Consider the following 25,693-nt stretch of genomic DNA (forward strand, 5'->3'; position numbering starts at 1 on the left):
TATGGGGTTGCTGCCGTCCCCGTGAATGATCACCTCCTGGTGATTCCATTCAAACTTTACTGCCTGGTGCAGTGTTGACGCTACGGCCCCGGCAGAGTGAATCCATGGCCGTCCTAGCAGCAAGTTGTAGGATGCGGGCACATCTATTACTTGAAAAACAACCTCGAACCAGGTTGGTCCCATCTGCAGACACAGGCTAATCTCACCGATGGTGGACCTCTGAGATCCATCAAAGGCTTTCACGTTGATTGCTCCTTCTTTTATCCATGCAGCCCTTTGCCCAACTTCTTGAGTGTCACCAGAGGATAGATGTTAAGGCTGGAACCCCCGTCGACCAGGATCCTGGTGATGAAATAGTCTTCGCATTGCACTGTGATGTGCAGGGCTTTGTTGTGACCCGGCCCTTCAGGTGGCAGCTCGTCCTCATAGAAGGTGATTTTATGGCTTTCTAATACCTGTCCCACCATATTAGCCATTTCCCCGCCAGTGATGTTGCTTGGCACGTAGGCTTCACTCAACGCCTTCAACAGAGCATTTTTGTATGTCTTGGAATTCTGCAGCAGCGAGAGGATGGACATTTGTGTTGGTGTTTTGTTTAGTTGGTCGATGACCGAATACTCTTTGGCCTGTATTTTTCTCCAAAGGTCGTCTGGACATGTCTCAATGATGGGTGGCCGATTGGAGGCCAGCTTGCTGGACTCAGCTAGGTATTCAGGGGTATAGACTCTCCCAGTTCTTTTCATATCCTGTGCTGCAACAGTCTCTTCGAACCTGACCTTGCCTTTTCTCCTAGCCTTGGCTTGTGTAATCCCAGGGTATAGCTTTCGTATGGAATGACGGCATGGTGGACATCGCCACTGGGATCGGTGCGGCCACCTTTACTTCGAATGGGACATGTTCTTTGGGTGGCAAAACTGCAACTTCGAATGGTGCTGGTGCCTTTGCTGATGACGCTGCTTCGCACTCAAGAGGGATAGACATATCTACCTCAGTGACCTCAGATGGTTGGATCTGGACTATGATGGGGTTGAGAGTAACTACTGGTTTCTTTGGATCATCGCCTTCTATGATCAGCCCGATGGATCCCTCGGGATCCCAATCATCCTCCACTTCAATCATGTGAATACCCCCGCCTTTATGGTCTGGTAGAGGGTTGTTGCGGACATTTGGAGCGGGTTCCTTTTCCACAATAATCGTATTATCGATCAGAGACTGGATCTTGTCTTTCAAAGAACAACATTCGTCGATGGTGTGCCCTTTCATGCCGGAGTGGTATGCACAGGATTTGTTTGGGTTAACCCACTGAGAAGGGTTCTCAGGAGTGGTAGCAGGGATGGGGGTGACATAACCAGCGCTTTGAGTCTCTCGTACAACTGGTCAATAGGTTCAACGATGGCTGTATATTGTTTGGGAGGCATGCGATCAAAATTTGGTCGGGGTCTAGGGAAGTTCTGACGTGCAGGAGGTGATTGATAGTGGGATGGTTGAGCATTTTAAGTTTGGTAGACATGTGCGGGTTGGGAATATCTGGGCGAAGTAGGCTGATATATGGGAGGCGGAGGTGATTGATAAGTGGGCGGTGAGGGTGCTTGGTAGTTCGGAGTGGGCCGATATGTGAGTGGAGGTGTTGGGTAAGTTTGATATTTGATAGGAGATTCGGTCCTTTGTGCAACCATCACGGCTCCTACGTCCCTTTTCTTGGACACACCACCGGACTGCAAGGCCTTATTTGTAGCTGCAAGGCCTCGAAGTTTGTAGCCATACCTCTTTTGATACCCTCTTCAATCCTTTCACCTGTCGATGCCCCATTTTTCTCGCGAAATCGGGTTTATGACATTTGGGCAGACAACTCTTTTCCTTTTGGGAATTGGGTTTGCAATTTAGAAGAGTCGCCACCTAATGATTAAGTGCATTAGGACACTAAAAATGAATTTGATTTAGAAAACCAGAGGTTGGGTAAGGGCTTGAAATTATCTCGAGGGGAAGGTGTTAGGCACCCCACAAGATCCACTAGTGTGGTTCCCGCTCATGCTACAATTGTGACTTTAAATACAAAAAACAAGTAATCAAGCAAGCATTGTAAATACTAGGTAACTTTCACATAACGGTTGCAAATAAAAGCAGTACAAGACGTTTAAAGAGTGCTAAAATTTGGAAGAAGGTAGTTTTATAATTAAAGAAAGATACATAAGTAAAGGAAAAGGGGTCAAATAACTGATGCAAGTAATTCGAAAAAAAAGTGAAAGAGGCGGAAGTTTGGGGAGAAACAGTACTGAAAATCAGACAATTAAAAGAGAGATTTTGCATAATAAGTACAAGTGATTGAAGTAAAAGAAGAAGTTAAAGAAACTGAAAACTAAACAGCTTTAAAATTCTAGAAAAAGGAAGTAAACAAGTAAAGAGGGAGGGGGTCCTAGGTTTATAAATAACACGGATCACCCCACACAACACCTGGTAACCATTTATACACGTGGTGTTATCGCGTGGTCATCATATCTATGTCTACCCTTACCCACCCCGTTAAGGTATTAAATCGCGGAATGGTCTCGTTACTTATTGCATGCTATTACCCGTCCCAATCCTATCAGCCCCGGAGGTATTAGGGACTACTAGTCCTAAAGGGGAGGGAAAATTGGCTTTTAGAGTTTAAAAAGGACAAAAGTCTAAGGCGACATTCAAAACACACATGACAAGTATGGGGGAGCACATAACAGACAAGGCTCAAACAAACCTCCTTAAAACATAAATAACATATAGTTTTAGCATGTCTTTCAGATACTGATTAGGTCTTTGATTAAACTTAAACGTTAGGGCGTGGCTGATTTATCACATATTTTCAGATAAGAAGTCCAAATTAGGCCTGCCCGCTGGTTGTAATTATTAAAGACTGGTGTAGTTAATTAATTACCTAATGGCTTGCCTAGGTGAGACCTATGGGCATGATATCTAGCAATGCGAAGTATACTGATTTTAAAGAAAGCAAACATACACTCTGCAGATGTTGAGTATCGAAATTGTTGATTTTAGGCTTGATTCAGATTCAGTTGATTACCCTTATAGACGTGCTTTCCAGGCGTGATTGATTTTAAAAACGTTTATAGAAACGCGAGAGTCCTATAGGCACGGTATCTATAATGCGACTTTGTTATTTTAAACCTATAATCTGTTTGCCTAACGATAGATGCAAAATGCAGAATTTAAAAGATCCTATAGGCAGGTTATCTATACGATGCAAGAATGCAGAAGCATATAGTCATGGTATCTATATGAGTGCGGAACCTTAAAGGCATGGTATCTATATGTGCATAAGTGCAAAACTATAAGCAGGATTTCTATATGAAATGCATAAGTGCGGAACTATAGACAGAATTTCTATATGACGTGCATAAGTGCAGAACTATAAGCAGGATTTCTATGTGAAATGCATAAGTGTAGAACTATAGACAGGATTTTTATATGACATGCATAAGTGAAGAACTATAAGCAGGATTTCTATATGATATGCATAGATGAAAAGCAGGATGAGATTGCAGGAATAAACACCTAAGAACATGATGTCTACCCACATGCATACATGAGTGACCCTCCCCTTTTCACTATATACACCCATAAGTTATTACAAATTATTACAACCCAGAATGAATAAAGGAAAGTAAAATTACATCAGAAATTAAAGTACAACCAAGGAGAGCCTAATTTAGACTCCCAAGTCTGAAACATGAAATAAACCAACTCCAAAGATCTGATTTCCAAAGCCTTTCTCATTTTTGGGTGTGTCAGAGTTCCCAGGAGCTTCATGAACTCCAGGCAGTGCTTACACCCAAATAAATTGCAGAATTGAATTAAAGTGCAGTGTGGAAGGGCCAGCCCTCAGATGTCCAAGTTCAGAGGGAACTCAAGGTCCCAAAGCAAGGCTCATAGGAGGGGGCAGAACTTAGAAACTAGGAATGAATGTAAGTGCAATAGAGGGGATTCTGGAAAGGCCATGGCAGGCTGGTGGTCATACCCGGCAATTAGGAGTGCTGGCACACCCTTGACCAGCCTGTTAGCCACATTTGTTTGGGAGTTAGGATCCATTAAGGATCGGGTCCAAACATGAGCAGCAATTTAGATACTGCCATTCCTGAACCTTAACTCAAACACATAGAGGGAATAGGGGTATAGGGATTAACAGCAGAAAACATGTGCAAAGAGAATAATATACAGATTAATCAATGAGCATGGACAGTAAAGTAAACAGGATTACAGAAGCTGTAAATAAACATATTGGTGTGATGGCTGAAACTAAATTAGGACACACTAGTTTCAGAAGTAACCAGAGAAAAAGTAGTAATAAAGCCCAAATTGCAAGCAAACGGCTAGAAGAAACTCAGATGAGAATGTGAAAGTATTGAAATTGGGAGTGTGAGGTGAGTAGTGTAAGATGAAGGTATGTAAAAGTATTGAATTAGAAGTCGTCTTAAAGAGTATTCAATCGTGTGTCCTTGAAAGTGCAGAAGGGTAGTCCCCTTTTATAGTGCAGAAGGCAAGTAAGAAAAGGTAAGAAAATAGTTTTACAATCAATCACATAAAGTCTCCCTTTAGTTAAGGGATTCTGATTTCAAACGGGTAGAAGACAGTTAATTGAAAGAATTTGACTGAAATCTTTTCTAAAGTAACACAAAGAGGGTAAATACATAGGAGTTTATTTAAGGAAAAAAAAAGTCCAGTGGTACACGGTTTGTGAAAATAAGGAAAGGGAACCAATTAAACAGTCAGTAAAATCAAAATCGCAGGCTTTGTTCGAATGAACCAAGTCAGGAAAAGAGAGGAAAGGGTTTTACTTAAGGAAAATCAATAACAATCAATCAAACCTTACTAAAAGGAATTCGGAATCAATCATAATTGGCAAAACCTTTTTGAAAGAAGAATTTCTCATATATAAGGCACACAAATATCAAACAAGAAGGAGTTGTCATGCTGATTAGAAAAGTCTATCATAGAAACAGTCATAAAAAAGGTTCAGGTCCAATTTATAAACTCAGAATGAGTCTGAGAGTTCAGGGTTTCCAAGTAGAACCCCAGTCCAAACACAAAATCGAACTTGCCAAAGAAACCCCCAAATTCTAGGGTTTTCACTCCAATCAGGCACAGAGATAGAAGGCAAGCCATTGAAACAGACTCAGAGGTCTCTTTCAGAGACTCATAAGAGACCAACAAACATGATAGCAGGTTTGATAGCATAAAGAACATGTTTGAGAAAAGCTTCGGAATTTAAGCAAGTTCAGCAGAGAGAAGAAGTGATGTAAACTTAAAAAACAATAAAGGAAGCATGCTTAGAACTCAAACAAAGTCAGGTAAAGCAAACAAAATTTAAGAACTGAGTAGGAAACACGTACAGTAGAAAAATACTGAAAATATAGCAAAGAACAGATAGAAGAACATAACAAAGATTAACATGCGAGCCTAGTCTAAAGGCACAGTAGAATACAAAGATATAGAAGAATCGTGTATAGTAGGAAGAAAACAGAAGAACAACACATGCGTGGTAGAGAAGGAAAACACACGAGCATAATATAGACAAACACACATAAAGAAAAGAATCATAAAGATGTTTTGAAAACCTTTCAGAAACCCTAAATCGAAGAGAAATAATTTTGAAAGAAAAGATTGGGGAAAACACTTAAAAATCCAGTAGAACACAAATATATCACAGATCTAAGAAAACAAACAAAGAAAAACCTCGAATAGCTTAGGATTTCGGAGAAACCCTAGAATGAGAAAGGCTCGGAAGAAACTCCGATCTAGAGTCGGATGAGGTGGGAAATAGGCTCCTAATGCTTGAATACGCCTGAGCATGGCCGGAGAGGCCATAGAACCATAGATCTAAGAAGGTCTGAAAGAGAATCATCGAGGTCAGACCTCAAAGCTTCGAACACCCATGGTCTAATGGTGGAGGGGGGTGAGTACAGACCATCCATGGCCTGAGAAGCCATGGATCCGGTGAAAGTGCGGTGGAAAAGGGTCGGAGACGGTTAGGGTTCCTTCGAGAGAATTTTGGGAGTGGAGAGTATTCAAGGGCGGCAGACTAAACAAAATGGGGGGATTAGGGTGGGTTTGGTGAATTAAAATGGAAAGGGGTGATCTTGGCCGTTGATCAAAATGAACAACGGCCTGGATTGAAAGAAAATTCGGGCGGGTTAAACAAATGGGTTAAGGGGTTGGGTAAAATTGGAATTGGGCCGGTCCAATTGGGGTTAGGATTGGGTCAATTTGAGGGCTAAAATTGAAATGTAAATAGGCTATAATTGCAAAGAAATGAGGCTAAATGTTAAATAGCCAGTTTTCCCTTTTTTTTATAAAAATAGTAAAAAATAATTTTAAAAGCAAATTAAAAGTACTGAGTCAGTTAATAACACATAAATATTAATTTAAAAATACTGGAACCAATTTTTATAATTAAAATGCTATTAAACTTAAAATAGGCTAGAATTGCAATTATATGCAATTTAGCTTTAAAATACCAAATAAATTTGTAAAAAATGTATAAAAAATTACCTTAACTATATTTTTGTATAAACATGAGAATAAAATAAATTATTCACCAAAATTGAGGATTTTGGGAATAATTACTGATTTTGTACTACTAAAATGGACAAAAAATTGATTTTAAAAATCTTTAAAAAGTTGGGAAAAAATACTAAATCCTTAGGCATGCTTATATATGCATATATATGTTATTTTGAAAGTATTTTGTATATGTGAAAATATGCAGGGAAAAATTGGGTATCAACATCACCAAGTTTGATAATGTCGGAAAATTTGTGGCTCTCGATCATCATTAGTCGTTCGTAGTATTGTGGGTCTTGGGCCCAGACAAAGAATTTGTTCATCTGTTCCTCCTCTAAGGCAGGTCTGACCTTAGCAGCTTCAGACCTCCAGCGAGTAGCATACTCGCGAAATGTTTCTGTAGGCTTCTTCTTTAGATTCTGAATATAGAACACATCCGACGCATTCTCTGTGTTAAACCTGAACCTGTCCATAAAGTCAGACGCCATGCCTACCCAGCTTGACCACTTCTTTGGATCTTGGCTGATGTACCAAGACAGCGCATCTCCTTTCAGACGCCTCATGAACAGCTTCATGCGGATTCTCTCGTCTTTCCCTACTCCAACCAGCTTGTCACAATACGTCCTCAAATGGACCCTTAGATCGCCTGTACCGTCAAACATTTCGAACTTCGTAGGTTTGTACCCCTCGGGCAGTTCGACATCGGGTTGTATGCAAAGATCTTCATAGTTCAGCCCCTCAATTCCCTTGTTTCCTTCATCGCCCTGAATTCGGCTAGTCAATTTCTTAAGTTCCTCAGCCAGGTTCCTGATGAGCAAGTCTTTATCATCAGACTCGGGTGTGCTTGAGATGGGTTGGGTGGAGTGTGGCATGGTCTCCACGTAGATGGGGGTGTTATGGTAGGTGTGGAAGTGGTCATTTGTGGAGTTTTGGAGTTCTAGGATGAGTAACGGGGTATTGTTCGAGGTATGGCAGGTGTTGCATTGGGTCTTCGGTGGAATAGTATGAGGAGCGGGATGATTCTGTTGCTTCGGGATATTTTGAGGTGGTGTAGGGTTTTGAGTATTGGGAAAGGTGATATCCGGGGTGCTGAGGGAAAATGACAAGCTTGCCAGATTCCGAACCTGGTCGAGCTCTTCCTGGAATTTCAGCAATTTCTGTTCAAGTTGGGATACATTTTCCTTAGGAACCTGAGTACCCTGACCATTAGTGGCCTCTGCCCGTTCAGTTTAATTCTCCTTTCTGACATTGTTCAAATCTTCCATCTTGCCTTTGTTCTTGTTTTTGACAGGACTAAGAGGAGGAGTGGGTGGAGGGCCCCTGGATCTCGTGGAATAGGATGATGTTGCCAGAGTGCACGAATTAACCTTTGGGGAGGGGAATAACAAAACATAAAACAAAAGGTAACCAAGTTAGTGAGGATTATAGGAAGTATTGCAATATGTAAATCGAGTCCTAATTTGGGGACCTCTGTGTGCCCGAGGTAGGCCTAGCGACAAGTTGATTTGGAGAACTTAGAATGCTAATTGCTTCATTTTATTGATAAAAATAGACGAATCCCAAAACGACACTAAATAAGCATGAAATAAAATAACTAATGGCCATTGGCCTTATTACATTTTTGTGACGACCCGACCCGTCGTCACGTGAGTTACCGCCCCGTTTCCCCCATTTTCTATTTCTTTATGCTTCATTATCAGTGTTGGGTGTGAACGAGTTGATTTGGATTGGTTCTAGAAGGAAATGAGATACTTAGTCTCTTCAAGGAAGGTTTGTTTTGGAAAAGTCAACCGGACGTTGACTTCTTTGTTAGAGGGCTCGGATATGAATTCCGATGATTCGGTTAGCTTCGGGGGATGATTTGTGACTTAGGAGTGTGATCGGAAGTAATTTTGGAGGTCTGGTGTAGAATTAGGCTTGAATTGGCGAAGTTAGTATTTTGGCGAATTCCGGTTGATAGGTGAGATTTTGATCCGAGGGTCGGAATGGAATTCCGAGAGTTGTTATAGCTTCGTTATGTGATTTGGGATGTGTGTACAAAATTTCAGGTCATTTGGAGGTGATTTGGTTGGGTTTTTGATCGAATGCGAATTTCGGAAGTTTTTAAAGAACTTAGGCTTGAATTCGATGAGAAATGATGGTTTTAGTGTTGTTTGAGGTGTTTTAATGACTGGAACAAGTTTGAATGATGTTATAAGAGGTGTTGGTATTTTTGGTTGAGGTCCCGGGGGCCTCGGGATGATTTCGGATGGTTAACGGGAAGTTTTGGTTTGTGAAAAGGGAAAAGTATTGCTGCTTCTAGTATTCCCGCTTCTGCGGAATTTGGACCGCAGAAGCGAGGTCGCATGTGCGAAAGAGAGGCCACATAAGCGAGTTTAGGCCTAGGCGCCTGTTTCCGCAGGAGCGGACGAGTGGCCGCATCTGCGAAGCCGCAGATGCAGGATATGTATCGCAGAAGCGGAGCTGGGTCCGCAGAAGCGGAAACCGCAGATGCGGTAATGGACCGCAGAAGCGGTTTGTCCCTTTAGTGAATTTCCGCAGAAGCGGATAGGGACCGCAAAAGTGGAAGTCGCAGAAGCGACAATATGACCGCAGATGCGGTAATGTCTGGGCAGAATATTTAATTGGTCTTCTTCGCGAATTTTTTAGGGTTTCTCATTTCTAACTTCGGACTTGGAGAGTTTTTGGGCGATTTTGAAGAGGGTTTCAAGGGCTTTGATCAGGTATGAACTCTTGGACTTAAAAACATGATTTTATGGTGTAAATACATGGATTAGAGCTGAAAACTTAAGAAATTAAAGGTCAAAAATGGTGGTTTAGGGCTTGAACCTAAGAGTGAGCTTAAACTAGGGATTTGAGGGGTCAAATGGACTCCGATTCTTGTGATTTTGATATCTATAGACTCGTGGCGAGATAAGGAATCTGTTGGTGTGGAAGTTTATGAGTTTCGAGAAGTGGGCCCGGGGCTCGGGTTTTTGCTAAATTCAGGAATTTTGTTGTTTTTCGATTATTTTTGATTGGGTTTTGTTCCCTTGGCATATTGTGACGGATTCGTTGTGTTTTTGGATAGATTCGACGCGCGTGGAGGCCGAATTGAGGGGCAAAGGCGTCGCGAGCTAGAGATTTCGCCGGTTCGAGGTGAGTAATGATTGTAAATGATATTCTGAGAGTTTGAAACCCCGGATTGCACATCGTAGTGCTATGTTGAGGTGACTTGCACGCCGGATAGCGAGCGTGGGGTAGAGCACCGTTGGGGATTTTGACTTAGTCCATCCCGATTAATGATTTTACCACGTATTTGATTGAAATCAGTTTGCTATCATCATTATTTGGGCTGAATGCCATATTTGGGCTTCGTGCCAACTATTTGAACCCTTCGGGGATTGTTGTTGATAATTCCTCACTGATTTAATTATATATATTTGAACTCAGTCATGTTATTTCCTACTGTTTTCAAAACTTAGCCACGTTCACTCAGTTTTAATACTCAAATGATATTTAAATGATGTTTTGGGGTGAGAAACACTGTTTTATTATTGCCCGAGTGGCTTATGTAAGATTTTGTTGACTGAGTAAGGCCGAGGGCCTGTATTGTGAGGATACTTATGGATCGGGCTGCGCGCCGCAGCATTGTTATACTGTTATTGATATGAGGTTGAGGGCCTAGTTTGATGCCACGAGATGGCTTGATATTGCGCTTGGGCCGTAAGGGGCCCCTCCCGGAGTCTGCACACCCCCAATGAGCGCCGTCGACGATAAACGGAGCGGGCTGCACGCCGCAGCGATATGTGGAGCGGGCTGCACGCCGCAGCGGTACCGGTACTGTTTGATGTATTTACCTTATTTCATTGTCTGCCATTATATGCTGTTTGTGCTACTTCTTGCAATATTTACCTGTTGCTCTGGTATTATCTGATAACCGAGTGTGACGCCCGAGAGGCGGACTTCTGTGCTTATCTGCACTATTTGTTTTGCATTCAATTGCATAATTGTTGAAAAAGTCATTTTCAAAAGAGGTTTTAAACTGAGCTAAGATATTTCTAGAGATTTTTTTACGGCTTCACTGCTTTCTCTCAAAGGGTTTTTCACTGTCCCTATATAGCATGATGGTTTGCTTTACGTGATTTCTTACTGCTCAGTTGTTATTTACCCTTATTACTCACTGAGTTGGAGTACTCACTTTACTCCCTACACCTCGCGTGCAGATGCAGGTATTTGTTCACCCGGTAGCGGGTTTTGGCTGATCAGAAGCAGAGCTATAGGAGTAGCGAGGTGACTGCCTGCGTTCGCAGCACCATTTTTCTCTCTTTTGGTTCATTATCCCGGCTTTGTATATTTTAGGTCTTGTAGTTGTATTTATACTCTGATAGATGCCCGTGACTTGTGACACCCCGGTTTCGGCTGTGTTTGGGTTTTATTCTGCACTTATTAAAGAGATCTTTTAATAGACTGTGGTTACTTAATCGTATTAAAGCTGCTTATTAATGTTAACTATTCTAAAAAGATAAGTTGGATTAGTTGGCTGGCCTCGTCTTCACTAGAGGCGCCATCACTACCGGGTCCGGGTTTAGGGTCGTGACAATTTTATAAAGCGAAAAGATAAACTCCTATCTATTTGGTCCCAGAAGGACCCTCCCCAGATTCGGCATCCTTTGCTCCGTCGAACAGCTTCCCCAACTCGCGAAGTCCCAGCAATAGGTAGGCCCTGGCCAGATATCCGCCTTCGGTTCCTTAAGCATTTTGGCAGTCTTCGACCCTCTTGAGAAACTTTCTCTTTAACTCCACTATGCCTCGCTCCAAGTATCCCAGTCGCTTGTTGGCACTGACAGCCATATCCTTCCATTCCTCAATTAGCTTCTGGTTAGATTCTTGTATCTCGCGGTGCTCGCTTTCATGCTCGCGGATTCTTTTGCACAATTGGTTGTATTTGGCCTGTGCCTCGGCCCTTTCATCTATAATCCTATGACCTCGAGCACCCCCAAAGCGGAACACAGCCCTTTCACAATCCCAAAACAGTGTTGCAGCTTCTATGATCTTGTTATTGGGTTGGATCTCCAGGAGGGAAGGTAGATTTCCTAGATATTTCCGGAGGAGAATTTGATCACCACAGTGAAGATCTTTCTACCAGCTTAGCAGTCTTGGGTGGATGTTGGTGACTATGCCGAATCTGGGGATTTCGTGGATCATTATCTGCAAAGGGTTAGACCCTACCCCCACCAGACTCGACTATTTAACATCAACAATTAGAATGGAGCATTTATTTCTCCAAATAAATGCACAGAACGTGATGATGTCCGTTTGGGTTTAGGGCAACCCATTAGACTTTTGGACAAGGCTATCTTAAAGGATCATTATGTGGACAACATAACTGACCCGGCTAGGTTTGACCATGATGCATGCACAGTTTAAACAGAGTAAGGTTTCTATGGGGTTTTAGACAGGTACCCTTGAGCGGACAACTCAAGGGGGAAGGCTCGGAACTGTCGACTGCACCGCTGATCGACTAGTTTTACCGCAAATATGCCTTTCCGAATTTAGGGGGTAATGATATAGGAAGAGCGCAACCACTCATTATATGCGTTGCTATAGTATTTGTTTTGGAACGAGTGGAGTATGATGTTGAGAATGATTATGCAATAATTAAATAAATCATGTTGACATGTATTTGCACATTAAGGAAGCGATAAATACAGCAGTTTCATAATTTAAAGTAATAAAGGAAAGGAAACAAGGAAGACATGTCCGTTTTGCTTCTAAAGAAGAAATTAAATGCTGAAAGGATTTAAACAGATTGCACATAGAGAGAGGTACAAATTCACAAGAATAATCTGAAATGGTAAAAGCCTAAAAATTCCCAGCAGAGTTGCCATGCTGTCGCGCCCCCTTTTTCCCTCTTTGCATCGGAAAATCGGGTTTATGACATTTTGGGCATAGGACAACTCATTCCTTTTGGGAACTGGGTTTGCATTTGAAGAGTTGCCACCTAATGATTTAGGGTGCATTGGGACACCTGTAAGGATCAACTACAACTACATTTTGATAACGGTCCGATAAGGTAAGGGCTTGAAATTATCCCAAGGGGAAGGTGTTCAGGATCCACTAGTGTGGTTCCCGGCCAGACAGTTCTTTGTGAATTTGTGCAATTAGCAAGTAAACAGATAAGGCTCAAATAAGAGGGGATTTTGAATACAAAAATAAAACGAAGTTTTGAAAGAGTTATAACTAAACATGCTGACGAATACAAGAGGGGTCCTAGGTTTATTTGTAATATGGATCACATCAATGCAATACCCGGTAATCACTCCTCTAAAGAGGGGCTACACGTGGTATTAGCGCACCGGTCATCATATCCATATCTACCCTTCCCACCCCGTTAAGGTATTAAAGCGCGGATTGGTCTCGACCTCTATTGCATGCTATTACCCGCCCCATTCCTATCAGTCCCGGAGGAATTTAGGACTACTATTCCTATAAGAGGGAGGACTTCTGGCTGACTCTTAGTTTTAAAGGTAAAAGCTAAGGCGACATACAAAACACGTAGGACTGCATTTAAAGGGGAAACATTTAAATAACAAAGAGGCTCAGATATACCTCCTCAAATAGAACACATAAATAGCATGACTTAAAAACACATTTAAGGTCAGAATTTAAAATACTGAGACAGGGGATTTTTAGTTGTTGAAGCAAACCAATTTATTACATAGCTCAGATAAAAAGTCCGAATCAGGCCTGCCTGCTGGTTGTAGCAATTACTGATTAACAAAGGCGGGTTCAGTCTTTATTGTTATTACCTAAGGCTTGCCTAAGTATTTGGGTGAGATCCTATAAACATGATATCTATTACCGATTTGAAAATGGAAAAGCAGTAACAGTTCTAAAATGAACAATTTGAGATCCTATAGACATGCTTTCTAAACCGTATTAAGAAGAGAGAATTGTTAAAAAAAAATTAGTTCAGAACAATATGAGTCAAACTGATTTTAAACTACACTGGTTTCAGATTCTATAGGCATGATCTCTACTATTGCTGGTTTTTAATTCCTATAGACATGATATATAGTCGAACGTGAAATGAAGCAGGCAGGATTTACTTGAGATTCCTATATGCATGATTTCTAAAAAAATACTGATTTTAACCTTAAGAGCATGATGTCTGATTGTAACCCTTTAGATCCTAGGAGCATGATGTTTGAGTGTGGTAATAAACATGCAAAATTTGAGACAAATCCTGTAGGCATGTTATCTAAATGCAGAATTAAACATGCGGGCTAAAAATCCTATAGGCAGATTATCTAAATGCTGAATTATACAGAAAACAGGTCCTATAGGCATGTTCTCTACCCTTCTAATAGTTAAACATGCATAATTACCCAGCCCTTTTTACTAACCAACCCCAATGTTTATTACAAATTATTACAGACGAAGTACTGAATTACATCAAAAAAGTGTGAAAATAAGAAGTTACAACCCTAGGAAGCCTGATTCTGACTTCCACTCTGAGTTATGGAACAAATCACCTCAAATGCCACTTGTTTCAAAGCCTTTCTCGGACCTGGGTGGGTCAAAGTTCCCTAAGGGTCTCAAGGGACCCCGGGCAGTGCTTACACCCAAGTTTGCATAACCAGCTAGAGATGAGTGCAGTGTGGAAGGCCAGCCCTTATGTGTCCAAGTTCAGATGGAGCTCATGGGTCCCAAGGCAAGGCTCACACAAGAGGGGCAGAACCTAAGTCTAAGAGTATAGTGGAAGTGCAAAAACAGGGATTTGTTTAAAATTGGGTTGAGAATAGTAAAGGGGAAAAGTAATTGGAAAACAGTAGTAGTAAAGCTAACACTATATAGAATCAACATTTTTTTAATAAGGGGTCAGGGGTTTGGGATTCATAAGCCATAATAAGTGACTGACAGAGTTCATACATGAGAAAACATCAATTCCGAAGAGAAAGGGGCAAATTACAGTATGCTCAGTAATAGAACTTGATTAAACACAAGCAGGAAACAGGCAAGAGTGAAGGAAATAGTAGAGAAAACATGTTGTGTTTGATGCTTGAAAATTAATTAGAACATACCAGTAAAGAAGCAAATGCAGAAAGAAAGGTAAGCAAATTTCCACAGCCTAGCCTTGGCTTTTAGGCGGCTAGACAAGGCAGCAACACAAGTAGTAACAGAGAAAACAGAGAGAGTTTTGAGTTAAGTGTGTGTTCTGAACTCAAGTGTTTTGTTCCTTGTTGTTCGTTGTCTTTGAAAGAAGAGGGGTGCAGGGTATATATAGCTTTTTGAAAACGAGTGAAGGAGAGGTAATAAGTAATGTTTTGGTACAAATATGGAAACAATCAACAGTCAGAATCAATTATACAAGTGATTCCCTTTAATTAAGGAATCACTTGTCTAACGGGTAGTAACAAATTCAAATAAGGAAAGAGATCAGTTTAGAGACTGACTGATTATTGACATAAAAGAAGTAGAACAAGCATTAAGTGAGTAATCAAGTCTAGGTACAGAAATATACTTATTTTGGAAAAGAAACTTCTGCATATAAATAAAGTGAACAAGGTCATCAGACATGCGAGGCCAAACTTATTGACAAAATCACAAGTAGGCAGTAGTGGCAGAAATAAGCTAGGGTTCAGTAGTAAAGCAAACATTCGAAGCATAGTAATCAAGTAGGTCGAGTCACATAGAATTAACAGGGAAGAAAACAGAGCATCAGAAACATGCAAAGGTTTCACAATAGCCGGTTAGGAAACCCCTTTTAAAAAGTTAGGGTTTCAACCCTAGTCGAGTTGAAAGATAGTAAAAAAAATCAGATGAGTCACATAGAGAAAGAGAGAGTCTAAAACAAAAGCTTTCAGTCGAGTCAAGTACACAAACAAACAATTTCAGGCCAAAGACCTAGGGTTTCAACAACAATCGATTTTAAAAGGTGACAAACAAATAAATCAAACAAGTGCTAGCAAACAGTTTAAGAATTCGAATGAACCCCAAATGAAATTAGGGTTTTCAACATGCTAACTCAGATAGGAGAACAACATGAGCAAGACATAAAAAAATGACAGACACGTTAAAATCAGAGAAGAGATTTTGAAAAGAAAAACCCTAATCGGAAAGTGAAGAGTCATTTTGAAAGAAAGGTCAAAGAAACTTCGAGAAGCACTTAAAAAGTTCATGGCAAGCATAGATCTAAGGTGGATCTGAAATCAATCGAAAAAGTCTTCGAGATTAGGGTTTCAGAAAACCCAAAAGCAATGAGAAAGGCCTTGAAAGTTACCGATCTAACCAGGAGAGTCAAGGATCTGACTCGAATGGCCATGGCTGGCCGGAGAAAGGTCAGGGATGACCGGAGAAAGGTCATCAAGCAAGGACCGGACCAAATCCCTTCGAGGTCTGGTCATGAAACCATAGAACCAAACACATAGGAGCCATGGAAGGCTGGTACAGACCTCAAATGACCACGGAAGGCCATAGATTAGGTAGGTATTAGGGTGGATTAGGGTGGTGGCGGCTAGGGTTTAGGTGGTGTTGCAGAGAGGGTTTGAGAGGAAGGGGGTTCAAGGGCGGCGGTAGGTGAGAAATGATAGGGTTTTGGGGTCGTTTGGAATTAATTAAGGAAAGGGCGAGTATTGGCCGTTGATCTGAATGATCAACGGCCTGGATTAAAACGGGTAAGTGGGGCGGTTTATGAAACTGGGTTTGGGCCTGGTCCGATGGGTTCAATTGTGTTGAGGATTGGGTTTAAATTGGGGTAGAATTTAGGCTATAATTGAAATGTAACTGGGCTATCATTTAAATAGCCAATTTTCCCCTATTAAAATTATAAAAAATAGTAAATTGAGTTCTGGAAATAAATTAAAAGTACTAGAATGATTTATGACATATAATTAACCATTTAAAAATACTGGACTTAGTTTTCATGAACATAAACACAGTTAAATCCTAAAAGAGGCTAATATTACAATTATACAATTTAGCCCTAAAAAATACTAAATAATTTTGTAAAAATATGAAAAAATTCCCTTAGCTATATTTTAGCATAAATATAAAAGTTCAACAAGTGAATCACCAAAAATGATAATTTTAGAAATTATTACTGGGTTTTTATGGATAAAATAGGGGAATAAATTGATTTAAAAATCTTTAAAAATTAAGAAAAAATAATAAAACATTTGAGTGCGCACATGCTATTTTGAAGGTATTTTGCATATTAAAATATGCATGCATATGCTATTTTGAAGGTATTTTGCATATTAAAATATATATAGGGAAAAATTGGGTATCAACAGGTGGTACCAAAACAATGCCTAGACCTGCTCCTTATACATTTGATGAACCATCAGTAAATAAGGTCCAAGTACCTGGATTAGACCCGTTAAATACATGCAGTTCTTTTTCTGCCTCCAGTTGTATCCCTTCACTAAAATCTGCCACAAAATTTTCTAAAACTTGTGACTTTATTGCAGTTCTTGGTTGATATGTAATGTCATATTCGCTTAGCTCTATAGCCCATTTGGCTAGTCTACCTGATAACTCTTGTTTATGCAGTATATTACGTAAGGGGTAGGCAGTTACTACATAGATAGGATGACATTGACAATAAGGCCTTAACTTCCTAGATGCCATAATTAACGCAAGTGCAAGTTTTTCTAGATGAGGATATCGAGTCTCATCATCTAATAATGACTTACTAACATAATAAATCGGAGATTGTTTACCTTGGTCCTCTCGAACTAACACAACACTTACCGCTACTTCTGAAACAGCAAGGTAAATGAGTAGTTTTTCCCCATCTTTTGGTTTTGCGAGCAATGGTGGATTTGACAAGTATACTTTCAAATTTTTAAGCGAATGTTGACATTCTTCAGTCCATTCAAATTGATCTTTCTTTTTTAGAGATGAAAAGAACCTGAAGCATTTTTTCGATGACTTAGAAATAAATCTTCCCAAACCAGCTATTCTTCCTGTCAGTCTCTGTACTTCTTTTTTACTCGTCAGTATATCCGGAATTTTCTCAATAGCTTTAATCTACGCGGGATTTACTTAAATGCCACGGTTAGAAACAAGAAATCCCAAGAACTTACCTGATGAAACTCCAAACGCGCATATCTCAGGATTTAATTTCATGTTAAATTTACGAAGAATCTGAAATGTATCAGACAAGTGTTGAATATGATCCCCTGCTTGTTGTGACTTGACCAGCATCTCATCTATACAAACCTACATGGTTTTCCCTAGATATTCTTGAAACATTTTAGTCACCAGCCTTTGATATGTGGCCCCAGCATTCTTGAGACCGAATGGCATTACTTTGTAATAGTAAGTCCCCCTGTCTGTTATAAATGAAGTCTTTTCTTCATCTATAGGATCCATTTTTATCTGATTATACCCTGAATAGGCATCTAAAAAGCTTAATAATTCATGTCCTGCAGTAGTATCAATTAGTTGATCTATATGCGGTAATGGAAAAGAATCTTTAGGACAAGCTTTATTTAGATCAGTATAGTCTACACAAACTTGCCGCTTACCATTCTTTTTAGGTACTACTACAGTATTAGCTAGCCAATTCGGATACTTTACCTCGCGGATGGATCCAATTTTTAAAAGTTTTTGCACCTCATCTTGAATCACCTAATTTTTAAAAGATCCTTGCTTTCTTTTCTTTTGTTTGACAGGTGAATATGATGGATCTTCATTTTATTTGTGGGTCATCACTTCCGGAGGTATACCTGTCATATCGGAATGGGACCAGGCAAAACAATCTACATTAGTTTTTAAAAATTCAGTCAACTTACCTTTCATTTCTTGGCTTAGGTTAGTCCCGATGTAGACTTTCCTATCAGGCCAGGGTGCAAATAGTACAACAGCTTCCAATTCCTCAATTGTTGTTTTGATGTTTTCATTTTCTTCTGGTTTTTGGATGGTATCAGGCCTCGAGTCTACATCTGTTCGCCCATGCTTAGTTGAGGCTTGCGTTGCAGCATCCTCAACTGGGTTCTGTGATTACTATTTTTCTTTGCTTTTTGCGCTTGAATCTGCTACAGAATTAATGCTCCGAGACGCTTGTTGGTCACCACGGATTTGCCGTATTCCCCATTGTGAAGGGAATTTCATAACTTGATGCAAAGTAGACGGAACAGCATCCATCTCACGAAGCCATGGTCTACCAAGAATCATATTGTAAGCCATATCCATTTCTACTACTTGAAATTTGGTGTCTTTGACTACTCCTTCTGCGAATGTGGTGAGTATTATCTCGCCTTTTGTTACGACGCTCGAATTGTCAAAACCGGACAAGGTATGAGCCTTGGTATCAGCTTATCATCAGCTTGCATCTCATTTACCACTCTCAGAAGAATGATATTCACGGAACTACCTGCGTCAATCAAAACTCATTTTATATTAGTGTCATGTACAAGTAAAGATATTACCAGTGCATCATTATGCGGGGTTAGCACGCCATCTGCATCGGCATCTTCAAATGTAGTACTTTCCTCTTCCAAAACTTGTCGAACTCGTTTCCCGTGGGTAACAGTAATTTTAGACATTTTCTTTGCTGTCGTATACGTTACACCATTGATCTCTTCTCCACCACTAATGACATTAACCGTCCTTTTTGGCGAAGGAGGTTTTGGCGGTTCCTGCCTATTCTTCATATATGCTTGCTTCCCCTTTTCACTAAACAATTCAGTCAAATACCCTTGTTTTAATAGATGTTCTACTTCACCTTGTAACAACCTGCATTCGGACGTTTTATGACCATGATCGTTGTGAAACTCGCACTAGAAATTGGGATTTCTCCTGTTTGGGTTTGATCTCATTTCTTTTGGCCACCGTACCTTGTCTCCCATGCTTCTTAAAACAGCCACCAACTCGGATGTGCTAACATTAAAATTGTAACCTCCGATCTTTACTTTCGAGCTTCTATCATCATCTCCCGTATCCCGCATGTTTCGTTCCTTGCCAAACCTTGATGACGATCCTGACTCTCTGTCTTTTGATCTAGAATCATACCTTGGGTTTTCCTGTTTTGAACATGAATCTCTTCCAGCTGGTCCCATGTAAGGTTCGTACCTATTTTTATCGGGCCTTTTTTCAGTTTCAGACCGTCTTGAACCTACCCTTTCATCTCTTCCGAGATTGAATGATAGTATCTTCTTCTATACGCAGCTTCGTGTTGTATCTATTATGAACATCATTCCAAGTTGTTACTGGAAATTCCCGCAAACTTTTTTTGAGTTTCCTCGTAGCTTCCGAACTTTTGCCATTTAAATTACTGGCGAAGGCCATAACTGCCCAATTATTAAGTACGCATGGCAACATCATCCTTTCGCGCTGAAATCTGTCCACGAATTCCGTGAGCAGCTCCGTATCACCTTGTTTTATTTTAAAAATGTCCACCATTCGTTTTTCAAAATTTTGAGCTCCCGAATATGCCTTGATAAATGAATCTGCAAGCTCAGCAAAAGAATCAATAGAATTTTCAGGTAAAAGAGAATACATGTTAATGCTCCCTTCGTGAGTGTTTCTACAAAATTTTTAACCAATACTGATTCAATTTCTTGCTTGGTCAAGTCGTTGCCTTTTACACCGGTCATGAATGTAGTCACGTGATCCCGAGGATCAGTTGTCCCATCGTATTTTGGAATATCAAGCATCTTGAACTTCTTTGGAATTGGTAGAGGAGTGGCACTTGGCTTCCAAGGTTGTTGAGAATATTTGTCTATATCTATTACCTTCATTACGGGAGGCACTCCATGTATCTGCTCTATGCGATCACTCTGCTCCTTGAGCTGTTTTTGCAAAGTTAGTACTAAATTTTGTAAATCAGAATTAACTGGGTTACCTGACCCTCCATCACGAGATTCGCTAGGAGTTCCTCCACTGCCCGAGTTAACGAGTCCTGAGCGAGGATTATCTTAAGTGTTGTTGTTTGGAGTAGGTGTTGGCGGCACAACCGGCAGCTGGTTAGCGAAAGCCTACAGAGCATTGCTGACCTGTTGAGCGATTAATTTTTTCAAAGCTTCATTAATAGCCTCATCATTTTCAAACTGATCATTCATATTTGACTGAGATCCGTCAGGAGTTCCTTCTCGAGATTGTCGAGGAGAATTTCGTGGGGAAGGGACCGGAGTTCTATTGCCTTGCTGATTCTCCTGGTTGATGGTCTCCTTGGTTGTTGTCATTGATATTCGACATGATTGACTTGACGAAAAAGTCGATTTAGAAAGTAGATTATCAGATTACCGGTAACGGAACCAATTTATTTAACCAGAAAATAAGTATTTCGGTCAAAACGTAATTTTTAGAAGAACTCGGGTTACTGATAATCGAATAATGAAATAATTGAGTAACAAGGAAAGAAAAATTGAGATTGAAGAGATAATAGAGTAAGCAGATTTTTTGCAATGTAAATAAGTATATTTCAGCAATAATCAGTGTGTCCTACAAATGTTATTTTCTCTCATTTTATAGCTACTTCTAAGTACTACGTTTCTTTCTCTTCATAATGGAGCCATTATGAGCAATTAACGATATTAATGTAACGTTATAACTAATAATCGTAACTGTTCATGAAGATCCTATAACGCTTCCTTTCATTGATTCTCATTAATTGCAGATAATATGTATCTGTACTTTTTTGCTAACCAGGTTCATTCTCCCGGCGTCTCTTCAAACTATCAAGGGATACGAGTAACCGTCTCTTTCTTATTTTATGGTATTCTTCCCCGTACCTATCATGACTCACAGCTCTTTGAATACTTTCTGCCATTTGTCATACTTTGACTGATCCACGTGTCTTGACATGTCAGCATTTAATGAAAATCGAACTTTAATTTGATTTTCCCCAATACACTATATCACATCAGGAAGGCATATATAATAGGTTCTCACTGACTTATGTAGGGATCATTCACGATCTTTTGAAGACAAATCACAAAGTCCATGATCATGTTGCAAAATGGACAGTGTCTGTTTCGTATCTCTTGGCAAGCTTTTATGTAAGGCCAGGATTTGGTGATTGTTGGGAACACTATGAGGTGCATGTTGATCGAGTGCTCGGAGCTTGGCATTGCCCAGATTCACGCGTGAAGACGGGTCACAGTGGCAAAACTTGGTGCACAATTTGGAACTCAACCATTCATGGTTTAGTTAGACCAATTGTGAGATTTCAGTTTCTTATGCTCGAGTTAGCTCATTATGTACTACCAAAGATGAGTACTATGCTCAATCTTGGTAATAGGCTTCATGTACTTTCATGCTTTAACTATCTTCACTTTGTGAGACCTCCTGACATTTTGTATTTGGATTTTGTTATTATTAATAAAAAACACCACTAAGCAACCAGCTTAGTGGTATATTTGCTAAAAAAAAAAGGTAAAAGGCTTGTTCTTTCTTAAATGGAGGAAATATTCGTCAATATTATAAACTTGATGTCCTAAAGTAAAATCAATAATCACGACGGTTTTGCATGAACACTATTTTTCTTTTCTAGAAAAAAGAAAGAAAAATAATAGTAAAAATAAAATACACTGCCATACCACCTTTCTTTACTATAATAGGATTATCGATTGTTTGAAGAAAGATAATAATCAACACCAATGATGTTCGTTCTAATATACAAAATTCGGAACATACCAGAGTCTTTCATTATACAATAATATAGAATGGGAGCCATCGAGATGGAAAGAGTTATGGCGTTAATGTTTTGTTTAGAAATGGAGATTTAAAGGATACATAAAGATATTAGAGATAAAATAGTAAAATTATTGGTCAAACTAAATGTACTTATAAGCTGAAAATGGAAATGATGATCATCAACTTATAACTTTTGGCTTATTTTATCTATAAGCACATGGTTTATAAGTACTTTAATGTTTTTTAAATGCGTAAAATTAATCAAAAAATTCTTATAAGCTAGTTTGACCAGCTTATAAGCTTACACCTCTAAGTTTTAGAATCTTGTATAAGTTTCAAACTTCAAGAGACAATCTTGAAGTTTAATTTGTGTAAGTTTTGAACTCCGAGATAATGTCCTGAAGTTCCACTTGCAGCACTTTGAACTCAAAAAAAAAAAAAAAGGTTCGTGTTGCTATTGTTCAATTATTTTTCTGCATTTTTAAGTTACGACTATTTTTTAACTATCTTGCAATTACTAGCTATATTTCAATTAGCAACCTTAAGAGTGGCAACTTTGTAACTGTTTTAATTTATGTGATGTAGTCACAGAGTTCAACAAATAGAAGATGGCTATTGTCAACACCTAAATATGTACCAAGTGAAGATTTTACCGTCCATTAGTTAGCTTTTCAATGAAAAACATGGTAAAATAAAATAAAAAGTCAAAAATGATCTCACATATCTCATCTTGTCTTTTCACATTGATAACTTTTAATTTAGTAGGTCAAAATCTTAAAAGTAAAGGATTACCAAATTTAAAAATGCGTCACTCATTATAACGGAGTGGCAAAAAAAATGTATCACATGAAAAAAAAAAAAGGAAGTATCATTTTTAACTCACTACCTATGAAGCAAAGACCATTAATTTTTGAAAGATCCTTAGTAGGATTTTATGGGGCACCTATTTGGATGCATCCATTACCTATCCCATTAAGTTTGATAGAACCACAGTGAAAATTTCATGACGCATCTTATTTGGTAGCTCTCATTTAACCTATCGCTAATTCTTTTCAAAAACTTAATTGGTTGTTGTATAATAGTATATTTCGAATTTGTTGTATAGCGTACATAGTAGTATGTTTCGAATCTATTATAAAGCAAGTGGGTCTTGAATTTCAAATATACAAAGATCACCATTTTTGCAAACTTGAAAAAGTCAGTCATGAATTTGGAATATCGTAATTGAGTTTAAATTAAGTGAGTATTATTGAAAAAACTTTAAAATATTTGCAAGCTTGAAGAAGTGGATCTGGAATTTTGATTATAGAAGTTGAGTTTAAATCAAGGAGTTGTCGTTGAAAAAGCTTGAAAATATTGGTAGCGATAAAAATTGATAGTTCAAACTTCAGAAAAATTGATTTTGAAGTTTGACGTTGGCCGGCCAAACTTCATATGCATGGACATGAGAGACATGAAATGCATGGACTTCATGTATGCGTGCCTGAAGTTCAGCTATACTATATACGCCTGAAATTCATGCATAAGTACTTAAAGTTCATTAATGTATGCGACCTTCCGACTTCAGACGAAATTTATAATTTTAGAAGCAAATTTTTGCAATTTGAGTCCCAAATGTTTGAAGTTGTTTCCAAAATGGCTAAACTTGCAAAATTTTATAAACTTCAGCCATGACTTAAATTGGGTTGCCGAAATGGGCTATCTGTGAACTTCCGGAGCCCAATGAACCTTGGAAGGAAACGTTATCCTCTCGATTTATTTGCATCTTATCCTGTAAAGGAAAAAATAAAAATCATACCAGAACCAAAAAAAACAAAAGGAAAATAATTCTAAACATGCTTTTAATTGTGAACCAATCAAAGAGAACACTATATATCTATATCCAAGCAAAAAAAAAAAAAGAGTGTTTCTTGTCTGCAAAAATGGCAGCTACTTCACTCTCACTGAGTCTTCCCTCGGCAGCGATAACTAATAGGGTCAGTGCAGAAGCCAACGCTATGAATAGGCATGCGAACATAATCGCATGCTCAGCATCAGAAAACACATTCTCTCATCAAGAGAGTAAGCCAATTATGTTTGAGGTAAAAGCTTATATATCAACCGTTTAGTGTTTTTGAATTTACTCTGTTTCAGGAAGTGGGATGAGGAGGGCATTTCTATTGGGAGTAGGAGCTCTTTTATTACCCACGAGTCCCCTTCTGGCTCAAGGTACGTACTCACTCTGTTATAATTAGATTATTTGTCTTCTCTTCTTGGAGAATTCATCACATGGTGTCTGCAGGAAAACCAGAAAACTATGAAATCTTTGTTGACAAACAAGATGGCTATTCATATTACTATCCATCAGATTGGAGGGTATGTATGTATGTATGTATGTATGTTACTTTTTAAATTATTTGAAATTATTTTCTTTGACTTGGAGTTGGAAACACGGACAGGAATTTGATTTCAGAGGTCACGATTCTGCATTTAAGGACAGATATCTACAACTGCAAAATGTCCGACTAAGTTTTATACCAACTGATAAATCAGATATCCATGATTTAGGGCCAATGGAAGAGGTAAATATTTCTATGTAGATGCAATAAAAATGATGTACATGCTGCTTGCTGATTCTTTCTTACTTTGAAAAGGTTGTGGCCAACCTGGTAAAACATGTTTACTCTGCACCAAATCAGGTGGCAAACATAATGGAAATGAGGGAGGTATGATTAATGATCTCTCTCTATTAGTATTATTAGATGAACAGCTCCTTTGAATATGTATTGACGTTATTTCACTAACTGATGTAGAGAAGTACGGATGGGAAAAACTATTGCACCTTTGAATATGTATTGACATCTCCAAATTTTTCTCGGGCAGCATTCGCTACCATAGCAATTGGAAATGGTAACCACAAACCAGTCGCCCAGCACAATTTACATCACAATTTCTTTTAGTTTCTGCCTTCTTTCAAATTAAGAAATTTTTGTACAGGGAGATTCTACACATTAATCGTGGGAGCAAATGAAAGGCGATGGAGAAAATTCCGTAACAAACTTAAAGTGGTGGCCGACTCTTTTCAGGTGCTGGATATGATCTAGAATTGCTCTCAACCTGTCTGTATCTAAGGCAAGCAATCATATAGTGTCATGGATTCTATATATCCTCTTGCAAAGAATACATAATTCAATATCTAGGCAAAGGCAATTGAATGAAATTACAAAAATGTTTGCGAAACCAAGTAACCAAATATTAGAATGTATGTGTTTCAATTATTTTCCAGCTTTCTACAACTAACATGTAAGAAAAATAAATATATAGCACGATGGCCAGGGGAACTTCATCATCAGTAGAAAAAATGAACAGAGAAACTAAACTACAACACACCCCAAAAGAATAGAGAAGGAAAAATCGATAATCAAAGCTACGGCTACACTCATTTCAACTCTAAAATAACAAATCAAATATACCATGAGGAGACAAGAAATAATCCCAATCCTCCAAAAGAATATGTTTCGACATCCTATCTACGGAA

At 39.1% G+C, this 25,693-nt stretch overlaps 1 protein-coding gene across 1 annotated transcript; it reads left to right on the forward strand.

Moving 5' to 3' along the window:
• LOC109232111 (photosynthetic NDH subunit of lumenal location 1, chloroplastic) lies at positions 24,060 to 25,433 on the forward strand. The gene is made up of 7 exons (XM_019397772.1): positions 24,060 to 24,237; positions 24,310 to 24,384; positions 24,458 to 24,531; positions 24,615 to 24,737; positions 24,810 to 24,881; positions 24,969 to 25,065; positions 25,153 to 25,433. The coding sequence occupies exons 1-7, from the start codon at positions 24,099 to 24,101 to the stop codon at positions 25,257 to 25,259; spliced, it is 687 nt and encodes a 228-aa protein (XP_019253317.1). The 5' UTR covers positions 24,060 to 24,098; the 3' UTR covers positions 25,260 to 25,433.

Source organism: Nicotiana attenuata, chromosome 9 (genome assembly GCF_001879085.1).
Source record: "Nicotiana attenuata strain UT chromosome 9, NIATTr2, whole genome shotgun sequence".
In the NCBI taxonomy this organism is placed as follows: domain Eukaryota; kingdom Viridiplantae; phylum Streptophyta; class Magnoliopsida; order Solanales; family Solanaceae; genus Nicotiana; species Nicotiana attenuata.

Excerpts from the sequence above, each read along its gene's own strand:
- LOC109232111 (XM_019397772.1), top strand. The coding sequence starts at position 24,099 with ATGGCAGCTACTTCACTCTCACTGAGTCTTCCCTCGGCAGCGATAACT. Across the intron at positions 24,738-24,809 it reads ATTTAGGGCCAATGGAAGAG|GTTGTGGCCAACCTGGTAAA; the intron begins GTAAATATTTCT and ends TACTTTGAAAAG. Across the intron at positions 24,882-24,968 it reads ACATAATGGAAATGAGGGAG|AGAAGTACGGATGGGAAAAA; the intron begins GTATGATTAATG and ends TAACTGATGTAG.